We start from the raw sequence: 18,831 nt of genomic DNA on the forward strand, positions 1-18,831 counted from the left end.
TGGTTCACATTGCTTTTATTTTCCTGTAATAAATACCAAATTGATTTGCTATTTCCTTGCATTATCATTATTTTACAAATAAAATTTCTGCAGAGTCATCAACATACATAAGAACATTTGTTCAGTTGGAAAGGAAATTGTTTAACTCAAATAATCATGTCCAATTATTTCAATGGTTCTACTCTGGGTGTACAGGATGTTAGGGGAGGAATAATACCTCTGGTGGGGGACATGTGCTCCTTCTGGGGTAGTTTGTCCACCTTTGGTCCCCACCCAATTCTCACCTGTGTCTCCTAGAAGCTGTCAGCATGCGACAGCGGCCACACCCTGGGAAACAGCTTTGACTGATCAGCTAAATTTGGTGAGGGCAAGTTGATGGGTCTCAATCTCTCAGCGAGTTAGGGACTTCCCCTGCATGTGAAAACAGGCTCCAGCTTATTGAGCGGCCAAGACCAATAGTGGGTCCAATGGTCAAGAAGGCAGTTTCTGCACATGTTCTAGAGGGAAATGAGGAGCATTTGTGGCTCGTCAACCTGAGGTGCTAGCCTATCTAGGAGAAGGAAAACTCTGATCCTAAGCCTTCCCTGCCTTGCAACTATACTCATGTGAGAAAGGTTTCGGGAGGAAAAATCCATACCTACTGCCTTGCACGGCATCTTCAGGAGAAGAAAAGGCTAAGGAGTAAGCCCTACAGAAATCTGGAATGGAATCCCTAAGACAGGTCATGTATGCCTCCTTCCAGCAACTCCTGCAGCCAAGCTAGTGTCAGGTATATTGTTCTGCTTTCTTTTGGAACACATCAGTGAGGCGGGGGGGGGGTGTCTTGTAGTTTGGGCAGCCCAGGACCACCATACACATTGTCCAGCTTGCACATGTCTCTATGTGTTGAGACTCCTTGACTGATATATGACTCTTACTTCCAAAATGCCCCTTTGCAGAATCTATTATATTACAATTGCTGCAAAAGTGTACTGAACTTTCTGCTTATTTTATTCCAACTGCAATAACACGCTTCACATAGTTGGTGTTCTTAATTTCTTTACTGTTTGTCTTGTCTTTATGTTGTTGTCTTGAAAATTCAATAAACACTTCTTTTTAAGAGTTACTATTTGCTCTACAGCTTTAGATCAAGCAGGTTTATAGGGCAGCTGAAGCTTCTGTGTGCCCTGTTCAGACAAACTCATGTTCCCCCAGGCAAAAAGCCTATTTGAAGTGGTGTTCCATGTTTATCCAATTAGCTTGCAATGTTGAGTGGTTTGAGCAGAGCTGCACGTAAAGGTACTCTTTAAACTTTACACACTGAAAATCAATCCACACCAGCTTCTTCCATGTGACCAAAGATATAAAACCAGTCAACCCCTTGAGCAAATAATAGAAATAACATTTCAGTTTTGGCCACTCACAGTAAGACTCCACAGACTAAATATATTCTCAAGCATGCTAGTGATGTTGGTTCTCTGTTCCAGTAAGAATCCTGGTAAGCCTTCTCCTCTGGCGGCAGGCTTAAGTGTAAAATGCATTCTTGGTACATCTTGACTCTCTCTCCCCACCCCCGTGTGTGTGTGTTTTATGAAGAAGAAACACTATAGGTTGGAAGGGAATTCAGTACAATGTATGAAATAATTTAAGAACAAAGTAAAATCCTGCGGGATCAAACAAAAGGCCTATGTAGGCAACACCCTGGGTGATATTTAACTAAGTTTTACTGAAAGGAGACCCACTGAATTATATCAATGGGTCTACTCTGAAGAAAACTTTGTTTCCAACTGTGCCCAACTAGATGCATGGCATGAAGGCAGCAGACCTCCTCTGCTGTTGCCTCTGCCTTCTCCACAACAGTTATTCAGAGGTATATTGGATGTTCTGTTTAGTTATCATGCAAAATTTTGTCCTCTTTGTTCTGTTTAGTTATCATACAAGTTTGTCCAATCCCCTTTTCAAGCCAGCTTGGCAGAGCCACAACATTTTGGGGCAGTGAATTCCATAAATTAAGTATATGCTGTGCAGAAAAGTACTTAATGTGTGTGTCTTCAGTCTACTGCCAATTTCACTGGAGTAGTTTATCCTATCCACTGTTTGTTTGCTTTTTGCCACACTATGCATAACTTTATAATCTTGTCATATAGTGTCATTTCCTTGTAAGAAAGGAGCTCTGGGCTGGATAATTTAGGGTGTCCTTTTCTGCACCTTCTCCAGCACTCTGATAGCCTTTTCCATGATGGAGTGGAGGGAGAACAGGTTGAATAGGTGGGTTTTTTTTCAGAGAAGGAGTGATGACATCATTTTCTGGAATGCCAGGTTAACTGATGGACCCTTCTTGGTCTGGCAACGTGATAATGAGGCTTTTAAAGTTATTTCAACCAATTAGCATGGAGGGATGTGAAAAATGATCAAGCTTAGGCTGGACAATTATTTTCTTTTCTTTGAAGGAGTTTCTACTTCATACTAACAAATTAAATGGTAACACTGCTTCATAAGATAAAATTGCATTTCTAATACAATGCTAAAAGTTGCATTTAAATTGGCTGAAGTTCTTTCTCAGCATGTTTTAAGTTGAACCTTTGCTATCAGAAGCAAGCACCTCTATGCTCAATGGAACCCACTCCCAAAAACCTAGACACAGAATTGCCAATCCTAATAAATTAGGCATTGTATCTGCTGCTGTTCTTTAGTGTGTACTGTATCTGAGGGTGTATAAGCCTGGATTTTTTTGACTTTCACTGGGCAATGGCTATGAAATTCTCTTTAGGGATGGTGTGATCCTTTTAAAATGGCCATTTAACACCACCCATATTAAGTGAGTATTCAAGAAAAATGTAAAACAATGCACTGTCATTAAAATGGATCCATGTGAATAACAATACATTTTGTCCATTGCAAGAGTCCAAGTGGGTAAGTCATTAGAAATTAATTGCCCTAGTCGAGGAGAACAAGTAAAATGACCATCCCTAGGGCAAATCATTCATTTTTAATCTTGGTTTCACAAAATACCTCAATTTAAATGACAAAATCTATAGACTATAGACTTTGTTGTGAATAGCACATGTGTGGTTTAAATGGCCAGATTTTCCAACAGTAAACTTGGTAGTAATGATTGGGAAAGAATAAAGAGACCCCATTTTCCGATTATGGTTTATATTTAATCATTTTATGCTGCTGCCCCAAGCTGGAATCAGGCTTGAGGGGGCTCAGAGCAAAATGCTCTGTAGAGGCCCCTGGCACACGGATCAAAGCAGGGCTCCTGGACTTATTGGTGGCTGCCTGCATTGTATTATCGGGGAGATTCACCACAATAAAAGTGAAAATAAGAGCATATCATTGCCTTGAACAATCAGACCAAGAACTATCAAATCAGGCAAGCAGCCAAGTGGCTAATGCCCATTGCTGCTATACCTGCTTGCTCACCTGAGTCAATGAGGAAAGAAACAAGCAGAAAGAGAAGGAGGTCAAGGGTCAACAGGGTGCTGGGTCCCAACAGCTGCCCAAAGATACTAATGATTCATGCCAGCACTGGTATATGTGATAGCTTTTCCTCTATAAAAAGTTTGATTCTGCAGAACTCTTTTAACACCGAGGTTAATTTACCTGCTTTTCAGCCAAAGTTGCAGGGAATACACAATATAACCCAACAATAAAAAATAGAAAACAAACAAACCTCTAACAATATCAAAAGCCTTAGAACCGAAAGGAAAAAATAAAAGAGGCACAACCCACGCATCCAGTTCCAAAGAAAGCATCTTCAGCAATGGCAGTCTAAAAATAAAGGCATTTATTTTTAAAAAAATTGAGGGAAGTTAGTCAGACACACCTCCTTCAGAACCGAGTTGCATATCCTTCAACACTTCTCAAACAAAAATAGGAATACAGTGGTACCTCGGGTTAAGAACTTAATTCGTTCCGGAGGTCCGTTCTTAACCTGAAACTGTTCTTAACCTGAGCTACCACTTCAGCTAATGGAGCCTCTCACTGCTGCTGCTCTGCTGGCACGTGATTTCTGTTCTCATCCTGAGGTAAAGTTCTTAACCCGAGGTACTATTTCTGGGTTAGCAGAGTCGTAACCTGAAGTGTCTGTAACCCGAGGTACCACTGTACTCTTTTAATAGTGATGGCCACCAACTTGGGAAGCTTTAAGAAAGGATTGGACAAATTCATGGAAGATAAGGCTGCTGATAATTACTACCGCTAACCCTGATGACCATGTTCAAGCTTTACTTTACTCCCAGTTGCTGGGAGTCACAGATTGGGCTGCAGGTCTGTCTACTGCTGTGCCTGGAGAAAGCCAGACTGTGCTTGCAGTGTGGAGCAGCTATCAGTGGTTGCTACAGAAAAATACTGGTGCTGCTTTGCCACCACAGTAAAAAACTGTTTAGAAGGTTTAAAGTGTAATCATTTGCTGTTAAACTTTTGTTACTGCTGAACAGTATTAGCCACTGCAGAAAGTGGCGGCAGCATTCCTGGGTTCTCCAGACCCTGGTCTCCCAATTCTTCACTCTGACAAAGGACACCATTTGTGGGCATTACATAGTGCTGAAGTGTTCCTTAGGGATGGAAGGGTTTGTGTATTTCAGTTCTCTCAGCTTCTCATTTTTCCAGTCTTAAATTTGTTTATCCACATTTGCAAATTTTCTTTTAAAAAATCCCTGTGAAAATTCACCAGCATTTTATGTGAATATCTCCTGATAAACACATTTTTGTATGCAGTTTTGATTAATGTACCCATTTTTGAATGTTAAATCCCCCTGATACAATGCATTTTTGTATGTTATTTTTACCAATATTTTACCAATTTTTATCCACACTTTCCCTTAATATATGCATTTTTGTAAACATTGTTTGGCTGGAAAACTGCACAGGACATTTCATATTAGAGCCAATTTTGGAGGATGGCTGTTTTCGGCTCTCATCTTGTTTCAGAAATTTGATAAATTCAGCTGAATTTATCCCTTATTCCTGGCATGGATATGCATGCAATGGCACCTCTGAAATTCTTCACTCTGACAAAGGACACCATTTGTGGGCATTACATAGTGCTGAAGTGTTCCTTAGGGATGGAAGGGTTTGTGTATTTCAGTTCTCTCAGCTTCTCATTTTTCCAGTCTTAAATTTGTTTATCCACATTTGCAAATTTTCTTTTAAAAAATCCCTGTGAAAATTCACCAGCATTTTATGTGAATATCTCCTGATAAACACATTTTTGTATGCAGTTTTGATTAATGTACCCATTTTTGAATGTTAAATCCCCCTGATACAATGCATTTTTGTATGTTATTTTTACCAATATTTTACCAATTTTTATCCACACTTTCCCTTAATATATGCATTTTTGTAAACATTGTTTGGCTGGAAAACTGCACAGGACATTTCATATTAGAGCCAATTTTGGAGGATGGCTGTTTTCGGCTCTCATCTTGTTTCAGAAATTTGATAAATTCAGCTGAATTTATGCCTTATTCCTGGCATGGATATGCATGCAATGGCACCTCTGAAACCTAAAGATCGACAACAGGAACATCTCGTGCTAAGACATGCTAACTATTCATCCAACAAAGGCAAAAACAAAACAAAACAAAACAAAGGGACTGCTCCTTGGTAAAAGGGGGATGGTTGGAACATGAGAAAAAAAGACATGCTGCCAGTATCCACCCCACCTGCAAAATTTAAGAAGGCGGGAACAGATCTCCAACAAATTCCCTCTTTCAGGTTGCCCTTGATCTACCAACAACAAGACATCATTGACTGTCAGCTTCACTTCTGAGGAAGTCCAGTAAGAAAACACCTAACAGCCCACAGCCTCCAAGGCTAATAAATCTCTCAAGATGGACTTTTCTGCCAAGAATAAAAAGACAAGTGGACATCAAACTGTGGCGGCTGCTCTGTTCTTTCCTGATGCAGCATGCTCTATGGAGTTCCCAGATGCCATTCTCTGCCATCCAATTGCCTTATAAGGCTCCCTGGCTAGGTGTTGTGAGGAACTATACTACGGATAAAATCTTTGAGCTGAATGCCTGACAAAGCATTCCATCACCACGGGAGAGAAGTTTTCCTCATTGAATCATGATGAACCTCTTCAGCTGCCAAGGTTGGTGAAATGTCAATACAGATCTAGCCAGGAAAGGTTCTTCAGTGTAAAAATAGAAAATGACTAAAACAATTATAAATATATAAGAACTGTAGGGGTCCTTGTGCTGAGGGAGGAAAGCCTACCTCATAGCACCTGCCACAGGGCAGTAAGGAAAAGAACGGTTTCTTTTTCAGATATAGGAGCCATGCATGCAAGGACATAAAATATAATGCAGCTTTCCTCCAGCTATTTCTCTCCTGTTTTGCAGTTTACGTTAACTGACCTTTTGTAACCTTTGCAGTGGTAGCTCTCCCAGGCAATGTCTGAGAAAAGTATATTTGCAGTGTACTCCTACGTATTTTTCATTTGAAGGAAGTAGTGCTGGTAGTAATGCAACCTACTACCAGGTATATGTTTGCGTAAGACTGCAACCTAAATCTGTATCCCTCATGTTACAAAGCTTCAAAGACAGCTGTGCAACAAGGCTGGAAATTTACCCATTGCTGCATTAAGACTAGCAGGAGTACCATCAAACTGAGACAGTGAAAGCACAGCTGTTACATAGATGTATACACAGAAATGCTTTCATGTCTTAGCACTGCCAAGGAGCGGATTATGGATCCAGATTTACCCAAAGGGCCAGGTTACCCAAGGGGCCTTGTTCCCAGAATTCATTATGTGTTGATTTATATGTATGCAGTAAGCCACAACTCATCTGCTGGCATTTCTATTAAAAATATTAGCAGGCTGTTAATTATATATCCCTATCTGTTCAAAATATGAAATAGCTTTCTACTTCATTTCAATTGACTTTTGCCGTTGCCATGCCTTTACAATTAAATAGAATTACACGACTAAGCTAGGGAAAAGTACTTTCAGGTTAGATGTGCGGATTTCAGGCTGGATGTTGGGTGAAGCTTGCTCACACTCTACCATCTTTGCAAAGATCTATTCAGTATACCTTTTCATAAGCAGGACTTTTTGTCCAGCTGGAACTCAGTTCTGGCACCTCTCAGGGGGACGCCATTGCCATTATAAGAGAACAACGGAAATGTTCGTGGTGAGTTCCAGCACATCTTTTTCTAGAAAAATGACACTACTCATAACCCAATCCCATCTATGTTTATTGAGATGTCCACTGCACTCAGTTATACTTCCAGGTCAACAGGCACAGAACTGCAGCCTAAACTTCCCATTTTAGGCTACAATCCTAACCCCACTTATTTGAGAGTAAGCCCTACTGAGTTCAACAGGAAATATTTCTGATTAGGCATGATTAGGGTTGCACTATTAGTCACATTAATTTGCCAAAATAACAGGTTCATTTGAAAGGATTCAGTGCATGACTGACTAGACAAAACATAGTTCTCCCAGCAACCAGGACTCATTAAGAAAAATCAGATTCATTCATTTGTCAATGCACAGAAACTGCAAAAGTCAATGTTACTGCAATTTTAGAGCCACTCACCAGGGGGAAAGCTCCACTTAAGTTAATGAGAATCTCTCACACATTGCAATCCTATATAGTTCTACTCGGAAGTAAGAAGTTAAAAGACTAATTTTAATAAATAGATATTGTTGCATGCCACCTCAGTCTCTGAGTAGTGCAAGATTTCCAGGGGTCTTACCCAGGGTCTCCTTTTGGGAATGAGGCATAGCTGCCAAGTTATCCCTTTTTTTAAGGGATTTTCCCTTATGCTGAATAGGCTTCCTCGCGAGAAAAGGGAAAACTTGGCAGCTATGGAATGAGGCACAGTGGAGACTGTGGTGTCTTTATCATATACAGTATAGTTTATTTACAACCTGAGCCTATGATGGAGCGGTTCACAGCGTAATCACCCCCAGAGGGTTTTGTGGTTTTGCTACTTTGGATTCAAACTAAAAGCAAACATCATGCTCTGCCTCGGCCTTTTCCAACTTGCAACCTTTCTCCCCCTAGGTCACATCACAGTCAACTCTAAAACTCTACTTCAAACTCTACCTTTGTCAGAGGTTGCAACTATCAGAGCAACAAGACCTTCTTGGGGATTATACTGTGAACCCCTCTATCATACACCCAGGTTGCATATATGTGTGAACAAAACATGTATCATAAAGACACCACATTCTCTGCTGTGCCTTATTTCCATCTGGAACCCCTGGAATATCACATTGGGGTGCCATGCAGCAATATAATGGTTACTTACTAATGAAAAAATTCAGGCACCATCTAGTGGAAGAAAAAATAAGTGACAGTGAGCTGTGACCTCCACAGTGATTCTGAATGACTTTTTACATGGCTGAAGGCCTCTCCACTGCTGATTTTGCATCACTTCTGTATTCCTGAAGAATATCAGCATATAATTTACTCCGTAGCCACACTACAAGCCTATATCAGGTCTGTGACATTTTAACTACCATCATAGCTGCCAAGTTATCCCTTATTTTAAGGGATTTTCCCTTATGCTGAATAGGCTTCCTTGCAAGAAAAGGGAAAACTTGGCAGCTATGACTACCATTGCTTCCCCTAAAAGGAATGCTGCGAACTGTAGTGGACTGTTAGAAATCTTTCCTAACCTCATTTCCCAGGACTCTTGAAAAAAAAAGGAAATGACTGACAAATCCATTTATCTGTCTTCTAAACAGGCCCTTTCTTATTATACCTGTATAGTGAATGGGTTTTTTAAGCAATGCTTGCAAAAGGAGGTTACTGGTGGCCAGCACTTGTTTAAACAGAGCAACCATGCATACTGTAGAGTTGTTTTCTCCAATTCTGTACTCAAAGGGAACCAATGCATGCAAGATGTGGAAGGAAATGGTAACCCCACAAATAACAAGGAACTGGTGAGTTCTCAATGAGGGCATGATGCTCACTTCTAGTTACTAGTTTTTGTAAAAGAGGTTGCCACAACAAGAAAACAGCCACAAATTTTATCAGGCATGTAGCCACACTGTAAAAAGAGCAGGCTTCCTGAGGAATATTATAAGACATCTGAAGGCAACCCTGTTTAGGGAAGCTTTTAATGTTTAATAAACTATTGTATTTTAATATTCTGTTGGAAGCCGCCCAGAGTGGCTGGAGAAACCCAGCCAGATATTATTATATTCCAGGCGACTTCTAGAATTTTAAGCCATCATTAAATCATGTAAGACGTCTTTAGCATTTTCTTCATTTTGAGATTTAAGGGGAAGTGGGCAGGTGGCATTCTATTCAACTACTGAATCGCTAAAGCACTATTCACTCATTCATTTCTCAAGCACTTACACTTTACTGAGAAGGAGAGCAGAGCTAAGCTTGGCTGTGCTGTTGCCAGGACCTGCCATACCATAAGGCAAAGTGAGGTGACCATCTCATGTGGGGGGCGGGGAGCCACCTCCAGCTCTTCCTCTTGAGTCCCTTGCCCCAGCAATCTAGTGGCAAGAACTGCTGCTTAAGCACACATATTAACTTAGGCTAGCCTACCTCACAGGTTGCAAAGATAAAAATGTGAGGATGGAAGGATAATGTGCGCAACCTTGAACTCCTGAGAAGAAATGCGAGATCGTGTAAAGAAAAATAGATAATGTATAGACAAATTAAGATGCACAAAGCCAAAAAAGCACCCCCTTTGCTTGAACAACATTTCACAATCCTGTTATTTACAGCATAATACCAAAGCAAAACAAAATTCACCAACCCTGATAAATGACACCAATACTCTTAAATATGTGCAGTTTTATAAGTTTGGTATCTGAACTACTAACTCTCATCCTAGCCTATCTCACAGGGCTAAAAGGTGAGAGGGGAGGACAAATGTATGCCACCTTGAGCTCCTGGGAATAAAAGCAAAATACAAATATACAAGTGGCAAATACTCTGACCACGTGTCATTTCACACACACAAAAAAACATTTTGCCAACCCTGATGAACCGAAAAATTATCCTTGTGTTAAAGTACCGTCTGTAGGAATTTTAATGAGTCCAGAAACATCTGGAGACCCAAGTTTGGGAAACATTGGTCTACACGCACTGAAAGCAGCTCTCTAGGGCAGGCATCCCCAAACTGCGGCCCTCCAGATGTTTTGGCCTACAACTCCCATGATCCATAGCTAACAGGACCAATGGTCGGGGAAGATGGGAATTGTATTCCAAAACATCTGGAGAGCCGAAGTTTGGGGATGCCTGCTCTAGGGTTTCAGATGGGGCTTTCCCAGCCCTACCTGGAGATGTCAGGGATTGAATGCATGCAAGGCAGTTGCTCTCACTGAGCTACAACCCTTCCCTGGGGGGAAATGGATAAAGGATTATGACGTCACACCACAGACTAAACAGCTGTACTCTGCATGCCCAGCTGAACCTTCCAGTTGTGCAGGTATACACACCCACACACCACACACAGGAAAATACTTTTGAAACCAAATGATGGCAATGATATGAAAGAAAAATAGGAAGTGTTCCATTTTGCTTACAAACCCTTAGAAGTGCTCTGGATAGTGGAATAAATGACAACATCTTGCTTGCTCACTAAATTTGTTAAAATAGGCAAGATGTTAACTTAAGGTGGCTATTGTTCACTGGGATTCATTTCCAAGCAGAAAACATTTCCAAGCAGAAAACACATGAGAAGCAAAAAAGCAAAGAGTGGGAGGTTGAAGGTCAGCCTTAACCCGATATCACAGGAGGAAGTGTGGGAGGTGGTGGAAATGAAAATAATATTTGAATGTGGCAGAGAGTGCCTATGTGTTGTGGCAGAATGCAGGTCCTCTGTCTGCAATTGGATCTACTATGGAGGCAAATTGCCAAATAGAATTTAACACAGATTTTAAAAAACAACAACAACACAATACTGTCCAGTTAAAGATATGAACAGTAGTATCGTTATCTGAAGAACTGAAAGCAGTACTATCTGGGAAACTCTATAGTACTTTTAACCTTTTATTTTAGGGCACTTTCTTATTTTTTCATGTTAAAACTAGACAGCCAACACCAAAGATCTATGACATGGTTGTGTGGTAAGAGCCCCACTATGGCAAAAGATAAACTAGACTGGAAACAGGCTGCTGTACTCATAAATCTCATTTCAATGGAGCACAAAAAGCAGCCCTATTCCAGGTCAAACTCTTTTTGTCTAGCCTATAATTTATTATGTATTCTAATTGGCATCTAATTGGCAGCAGAGAAGTGTCTTCTTCTATGACCTGCCTCCTGCTCCTTTTTTTAAAAAAGCTAGCACCACCAGGGATTGAACCCGAAATCTTCTGCATCCAAAACTACGTAGGAGAAATTTCTGGTGCATTGTGCTACTTCCTTCCTTCTTTTGTAGGAAATGTGTACTTTTTGTGCAATATCAATTTCCTTTTGTTGCTGGGGGTTCTTGTGTCAGTGGGTCCTTATATATGTGTGGGGGGGAGAGAAATAAAATGGATGGATGAATGCATAAAGGTGAGAGAGAACAAAGGAAAGAGAAAGAGAAGGGGTATCCCTTCCATTTTGCATGGCCCTGCCTGCTGACCTCACTGTGTAGCACAAGCATTCCTACTCCCAGGAATATAACATTCACCCTGGAAAAAGTTAATGTTTTAATGCAAAATTAAGTAGCCATCTTGGGACCCTGACAATCTCAAATGAAACGATCTCTTTCTTAACTGGGAAGGGCTTTTATGACACTTTTAAAGGTTATGATTAAAAAGCCTAATAATAATCTCTCAACAATGGCAACTGAACACTCAGAAGATAATGACCGCTCCCCACATCAAATGGGGGCACCTTTTGCATGGTTGCGCACAGCCCCCCGGATCCCAGTGCAGCACCCGGTAGTACAGGCTGACTTCGCCCTTCCCAGGCTGGATACTTGGAGGTCTCCGCGTACCTCAGCTAATCACCCAATTCTGCCTGGGGAGGCATTGCCAGGGGATCGGCCAGGTAGGCGGAGGGACCGCCCTGCCCACACAACAGAAGGTAATCTCACCTGTGAAGAGATATTTTGGGTGGGGTGTCCGAGAGTCAGAAACAGAAACATTTTCATTCGATCAAATATTTATCTGAGCTAGGCTCTCATAAAGCAGCAAGGCTTATGTTCTTATGATATTTTAATGGGGAAGCATTAAAACATCATAGGAACATAAGCCTTCCTGCCTTACTGAGGTAGCATTCTCTTCTGCAATCAACTTTACACACAGCTTTAATCAACTCTGCAAATTGAACAACCCACAAGTCAGCCAACTACCCAGGCAAAATATATCTTTGTCTACATGCTGAAAAATAGGTTTTTATAAAATAACATTTTACCAAGTCAGGTTCAAGGTGCTGGATATTAAAAAGAACACCTACTCCCACAAAGACTTGTCCAGGTGTTGAAATCTTTGTGGTTGCTCTCCTGGCTATGTTTCAGCCGGACAAAGCTTTCTATATGGCAATGAAGATGAAGGCCTTCTTGGTGGAAATATGCAAACCCCTCCTTTGAGATTTGGTTGGACCCAACTGTTATGAATGTTTTGTGCCAGCTCAAAACTCAAGTTTATGAAATATTAGTGTTGAGATCATTGGTTATTGTTGCTTGTTTTTTTCCTGCCTCTTTAAAAATAAAAATAAAACATTGGAGTGGGAACATGCCTGTTCAGCCCAAGGGCCACCTTTCAGTGGTTATCCATGAAAAATGACCACCATACCAGTAATGGTGGGCAGGGGACTGACACAAAAGTAAGCAGAGCAATGGATCTTCTTTTTGTAGAGTAGGTTACATTTCAACCATGCAAATGCCAGAGGTTTCTATGCACACACAAGCACACATCAGTACTATCTCTAGTGTCATACCATCTCTAACAGAATTGATGTTAAGATATATGTCAGCTGTCTGTGCGGCAAATAGGATACTTTACAAGGCTGGCTGGCGGTAGTTTGGGTGCAGGTTTAGGTTCTCTCACATTCGTGTGCACATTTGGTACAGCTATTTTGGGTAGGATACTTCATACGTTATTGTCCTCCAGCGCTAAGCAGCAGTGCCAGGATGCAAACTGATCCTTGCAGCCTTGTCAACACTAGTTGCCTAGGGCTCAGTCCTGTAAGGTGCTGGATCCCACTTGAGGTGCTAAAACCCTTATATCCTACAGAAAGCTCCTTAACCTCTCCTCTCTCTCCCGAGAACAGAAAACTTAATAGCTAAATAGCCCAGCAGCCATATCGCTTGGAACAAATTCTCCATCAACTCACATAACACAAATGAAGAATATTCAGCGAAGCAGCAAAGAAGCAACTTGCTAGTTCCTCACAAACTCTGCAATGTTTCCATGACACCGTCAAGTTGCAAAGGATCATCCTGAACAACCTTCTTCCCAATATTGATACTACTATGTCTCCCCAAACTCTACCAATTAGGACATTCTGTCTTGAAGTTAAGTAGCAATTTAATGAGAACAGAAAACTGTCTGTTAAAACTAAACCTGAAAGCTAATGAACATTTCTCATGAGCTGAAGATTGCTTGTCATACATTAGAGTGAGGTTCTGTCCCTTAAGGAGGTTTAATCTCCAGGTTTCTGAATGTTGGAAGTACAGTACCAAGTTTTCTTAAGTCATTGTAGCTGGATTACCCTAAAATGTCGCCAATGTTTGAACATAGGCTTCAATTCAGAAATTTAAAGTCAGTTAGCAGATTTGCTGTGGATATCTTTGGGATGCTCCTATCGCACAAATAAGTATTATTCTTAAAAATTATTTTAAAATCCCCATAATATATACCGTATTTGTTTTGTACTGCTTCTGACTGCATCAAAAATACATCCTAATTTTGAAACTCCTAACCCATGCAACTAAGGAACGCTAATAAGCTCTAAACCTTGTAAATTAATGTGAAGAGTATGGTATTATCAGCTGTAAATGCTTCACTTGGTGCAGAAGATTGAAATCCTGTATGAATCAGGGGTGCAGAACCTGAACATTGGCTACACTTGCTGGACTCAGCAACATCTGAAGGACCACAGGCTGCCCAGCCCTAGTCTAAACAATCTTAGAAAACCTCAAGGAAATACTTAGCCAGAACTGAGTATAAAACTAAAACAAAAGAAAGAGAAGAAAATAATGCATTTTTTAATTTATTATTTATTCATTGCATTTCTATCCCACCCCTCCTCTAAGGAGCTCAAAGTAGCTACAGGGTTCACCTCCTCATTTAAACCCCACAACAACCCTGTAAGGTAGGCTAGGCTGAGAGAGAGTTACTGGTCCAAGGTCACCAAGTGAGCTTAATGGCCAACTGGGGATAGCAATATGCTGACGACACACAGCTCTACCTCTCTTTACATCTGCAGGTGTGGCAGTGGATGTGTTGGACCATAGTCTTGCTTCGCTAATGGACTGGATGAGAGCTAATCCATCTGAAGCTTAATCCAGATAAGACTGAGGCACTGTTTGTGGGTGGTTCCCCCGACTGGATGGATTGGAGGTTGCCTGCCCTTTAGGGGGTTACACCAGGCTTCCTCAACCTCGGCCCTCCAGATGTTTTTGGCCTACAACTCCCATGATCCCTAGCTAGCAGGACCAGTGGTCAGGGATGATGGGAATTGTAGTCTCAAAACATCTGGAGGGCCGAGGTTGAGGAAGCCTGGGTTACACACTCTCTGGAGAAGCAGGTACACAGCTTGGGGGTACTCGTGGATCCATTGCTGCCCCTTGAAGCTCAGGTGGCCTTGGTGACATGGAGTGCCTTCCATCAGCTTCGACTGGTGGCTCAAGTGTGCCCCTGTGTGGACAGAGATAGCCTAACTTCTGTTGTCTATGCTCTGGTAACCCCTAGGTAAGATTACTGCATACTGCAATGTGTTATATATGTGACTGCCTTTGAAGACAGTTCAGAAACTTCAGCAGGTGCAGAATTCAGGGGCCAGGTTGTTCATTGGGGCAAGACCACCTGAACATATAGCACCAATCCTGGCCCAACTGTGCTGGCTGCCAGTTAGTTCCTGGGCTCAATTCAGAGTGCTGGTTTTGACACACTGGCTCCACACTTTTGAAGTATATCGCGGCTGGCTGTGTAAGTAATACATATGATAAAAAGGCACTTTCAATAAAAAAAAATATTGTTGGAAACATTTTAAGACAACAGCGACCCAAAGCTGACAGTTCTTACTGAAATGGTAACGCTGCTATCAAGAAAAGCATGGTAGATTCTAGGCCTGTAATTATTCTGAAAATTAGCTGATCCAATCCTCTGTGCCATGCAAAGGCTTCTATAAGCAATATATCCCTAATAGGTTTGTTCACGTTATCTAGAAAATATGAGAAGGGACAAGGAAAATCCACTATGTCAAAGGTAAAGAAAGGTTGAACCAGTAATGGATTTACCTTGTAAAACACTCAAGATATCCATGCCACATGCTAACAGACAAGGTGAAAACCCCACAGAGCCACCATCCAATATGCCCTGAGGATATATCCTTGATCCTAAATATGGAAGCAAGTTATGCTCTGAGCATGAAGCAAACATAGCACACAGAGAAAATTGTTGTTAGCTCTTTAGCATACTAATATCCTTTTCCAACATTCCAAAGGAATGAAGGGGAAAGGTTTTGATAATATCACCTCCATGCAAGAAAGTTACTGGGTAATAAGGAAAGATTTTACAAGTTTGGTTTTTTTCTTTGTGAATTTCCTCAGGTTACAGTGTATACACAAAGCATATACAGGACTGTATGTATTTTTCCACCATAAAATCCATATAGGAAAAGCTGTCTTGCATATAGTGACCTTATGAAGATTGCAACTGAGATGTCATAGGGTGTGTACTATACAAGAGGGCGAGGGAACTGGGCATATTTCGCTTAGAGGAAAAAGATGAAACCTAGCATCCTATTCTCACTGAGTAGGCTCCATTGAATGCAGTAGGACTTACTTCCAAGTAAGCATGCACATGATCGAATTGTAACTTAAGCATTCATGCACAGAATTGATTTGTGTAGGAAAAGAAGCATTAATATAGGAAGACAGACTTAGGCTTCTACAGTATACATTTAAAGCACATTAAATGCACGTAGCTTCCCCCATAGAATCTAAGGAACTGTAGCTTACCTCTTACAAAGCTGTGATTCCCAGAATCGTTGACAAAATACAGTTCCCAGGGGAAGCCGTGTACTTTAAATGTATGGTGTGCATGTGATCTTAAGTTGCAATCTTATACACGCTTACCTGGAAGTAAGTCCCACTGAACTCAGTGGAGTTTACTTCTGAGTAGACAGTTTTAGGATTGTACTATTAATATATTAAGTGAATACTTGAGTTACTGGTAAACTGTGCCTATTAAAGTTGAGGAACCTTCTTCCAAATACTTTTTTTTTTTTTAAAAGCGGACTATTTAAAAGAAAGATATCTGTCTAGATAATATTCCCATTATGCAGCACTGAATTCTAAATATGTTACAACTTTGTGAAATCTTTGCTTGGAAAGGGCAATAGTCCTCCAAAGTTTGGATTCATAATGACAGCCACAAAAATAATTTCATAATTTGATACACAGTGAATAAGGTAAAGAGGATGCTATTATGAGAAATACCCAGATATCCAAGGCAAATTGTAACACTGAGTTATAAACCTGCTCTTCCTGTTAACATACAAATGAGATTCATTTGCAATAGTAAAGCTTTATGCACTTTTTGAAAACACAAAGAACTACGCTATGAACATTCAGAATCATGGTAATTAAAAAGGAGCTTTCAGAAAAGTAAACTGTACCAACAATAATCTAGCACAACACAACCATAACTAAAATGCTCCAGTTCAGCCGAGCTTTCTAACCTTCATCACTAAGTTGTTCAACAGTTGTTTCAATGATAGTGAACTATCTTCACTGATCTCAAATTTGGTGAATCAAGGAAGGATAACAGCTTCCAAGGTTTGCCTTCTCTGATCTCTCTGCTCAGTCACAAGCTGGTTTCAAAACATGTGCTTTTTGTTAAGACAAGGGAGATACGATGACACTTACCGGCTTTTTTGGTGGGTTCCGGCATTGTTTTTGTTCCTCTTTATTCCCAATTATGTGTCAGATGCAACAGCAAGGAGCCACAAGTCCAGTGGAGAGCATGCAGGCCAGTGTGACAAGCAGAGGGGGAGAAGAATTCCTCGGCTTTATATACAGCAGCGAAATATCAATCAAAATAGCACCTCCTCTCTTCTCAATGCATACCCTCCGAAAACTGACAGTTATGGGAGCTCTGCTTACATCTGTTGTTCGCAGCCGCTGCCCTCTTGGCTTTAGGAAGGAATCTCTGCTGCATTTCATGGGGCTGAGGAGAATGGCTATAACTTTCTAAATTCAGAAGCATCAGATTCTCTCTCTCTCTCGTGAGCACACACCCCAATAGATTACCAGACAATCAGACAATCAAAGGGTTTTCAGATATGCAGATTATATGTTCATTATATATGTTCTAAATGTTATACTGCACCTGCGTGTCTTTTCCCCATGGCTGATAACTGAAACAGCTAACCCGATCTTGATCACATAATGCTGCTTGGCAGTTTCTAGCAATTTGTAGGCTAAATTAAGGCAAGTGAAATATTCATCCTGTCAGAGTGGCTAGGCCAATTCAGACAGAAGGGTGAGGTATAAATAATAAAATTGTTGTTGTTGTTATTGTCAGAGCATAGAATATGACAGACCACAATTATATATTATACGCATGAAGGGCATTGTAAAGAGTGATGTTTAGTTTCTCCTTCAGTTAGAGTCAGTGGGAATGCCATCACATCAATACATTTAGTGTCAGGGAGAAGGTAAAGAGCTGCATTCAGAGACACTACTGGTGTGAGAACAAAAAAATGTGAGTGTCCTTCATTTGTAGGACACTAAGTACAGCAACAGAGTGTGTGCACCCTCTAGTGGATAGGAGGGTGTATGATACCAGAAGGGCCATGTGACCACCAACTAATGGTGGGGTGAGGAACTACTTTAAGACAGTGGGGCAGATCAAATAGTGGGCAACTGTGTGGGTATTTGAAAGGTGGGCGGGTCCACCCACCTGTCAATTACCTGGCATCATACAGTATCTTGCCCCAAAGCAGCAGGGCTTGTATTTGGTGCTGTTTAAATTTGGTTCTGAAGGCAAACCCCACTGCATTCAACAGTGACCAGGTCCATCCTGTACCTGATATGAGGTGTTGTTGTTGTTGTTGTTGTTGTTAAGTCATTTAGTCATGTCCAACTCTTCGTGACCCCATGGACCATAGCCCGCCAGGCATTCCTGTCTTCCACTGATATGAGGTAATGTCAGCTGAATGACAAGTGAGTGTGATGAGCTCAAAATGGCCTCCTGAGCTAAACTGGGAGGGCGTCCGATTGCTTGGAAAAAACTCTGGAAAGGAGGGGAATTGGGCAACTGTGGGGAGGTGAGAATCTTCAGTCTCAGCGACTGCTTCATGGGGACAAGACCAACCAGAAATGAAATGCTGTGCTCATTAGGCCTGACATTCCTGTGCAGATTGTGTTCTTGCTAATAAAGAGTTAACTCCAACTTGCACAGTGTGATTTACTGCTGACTCACTCCTGTAAGTGCCTGAGCCCTCTACTAATTCCTGGATCCAGCACGGAATCAGTTCCTGGAATAGCCAGTAATGGCCTTCTAAGTATGGGCCAGTAAGGTAACAAAGGAAGTTGCTCTGTGCCACATGGCAAATGAGTGGAACCTCCTCCCTCAACTCACTGGTTGTTAGAAAGACAAAGGCCAGAGTTGTGAGTAGGCTAAACTGGCAGGCTGCAGGCTTTGCAGCTGGGAGACAGAACCATGTCTCTTTTCTGCTGGAATCCAAGGCTGTGGCTATAGGAAAA

General features: G+C 41.2%; 1 protein-coding gene across 31 annotated transcripts in view; it reads right to left on the bottom strand.

Moving 5' to 3' along the window:
• MYBPC1 (myosin binding protein C1) overlaps positions 1-17,107 on the bottom strand; it is a 90,685-nt gene extending 73,578 nt beyond the window's left edge. For all 31 annotated transcript variants that reach the window (XM_060279916.2, XM_088676768.1, XM_088676764.1 and 28 more), the window contains exon 1: positions 16,990-17,107. In XM_060279916.2, coding sequence (XP_060135899.2) covers positions 16,990-17,014 — 25 coding nt within the window. In that variant the 5' untranslated portion in view covers positions 17,015-17,107. The remainder of the gene's footprint in view (positions 1-16,989) is intronic.
• Positions 17,108-18,831: the final 1,724 nt, after the last annotated feature.

Source organism: Zootoca vivipara, chromosome 9 (genome assembly GCF_965207765.1).
Source record: "Zootoca vivipara chromosome 9, rZooViv2.hap1.1, whole genome shotgun sequence".
Lineage (NCBI taxonomy): Eukaryota > Metazoa > Chordata > Lepidosauria > Squamata > Lacertidae > Zootoca > Zootoca vivipara.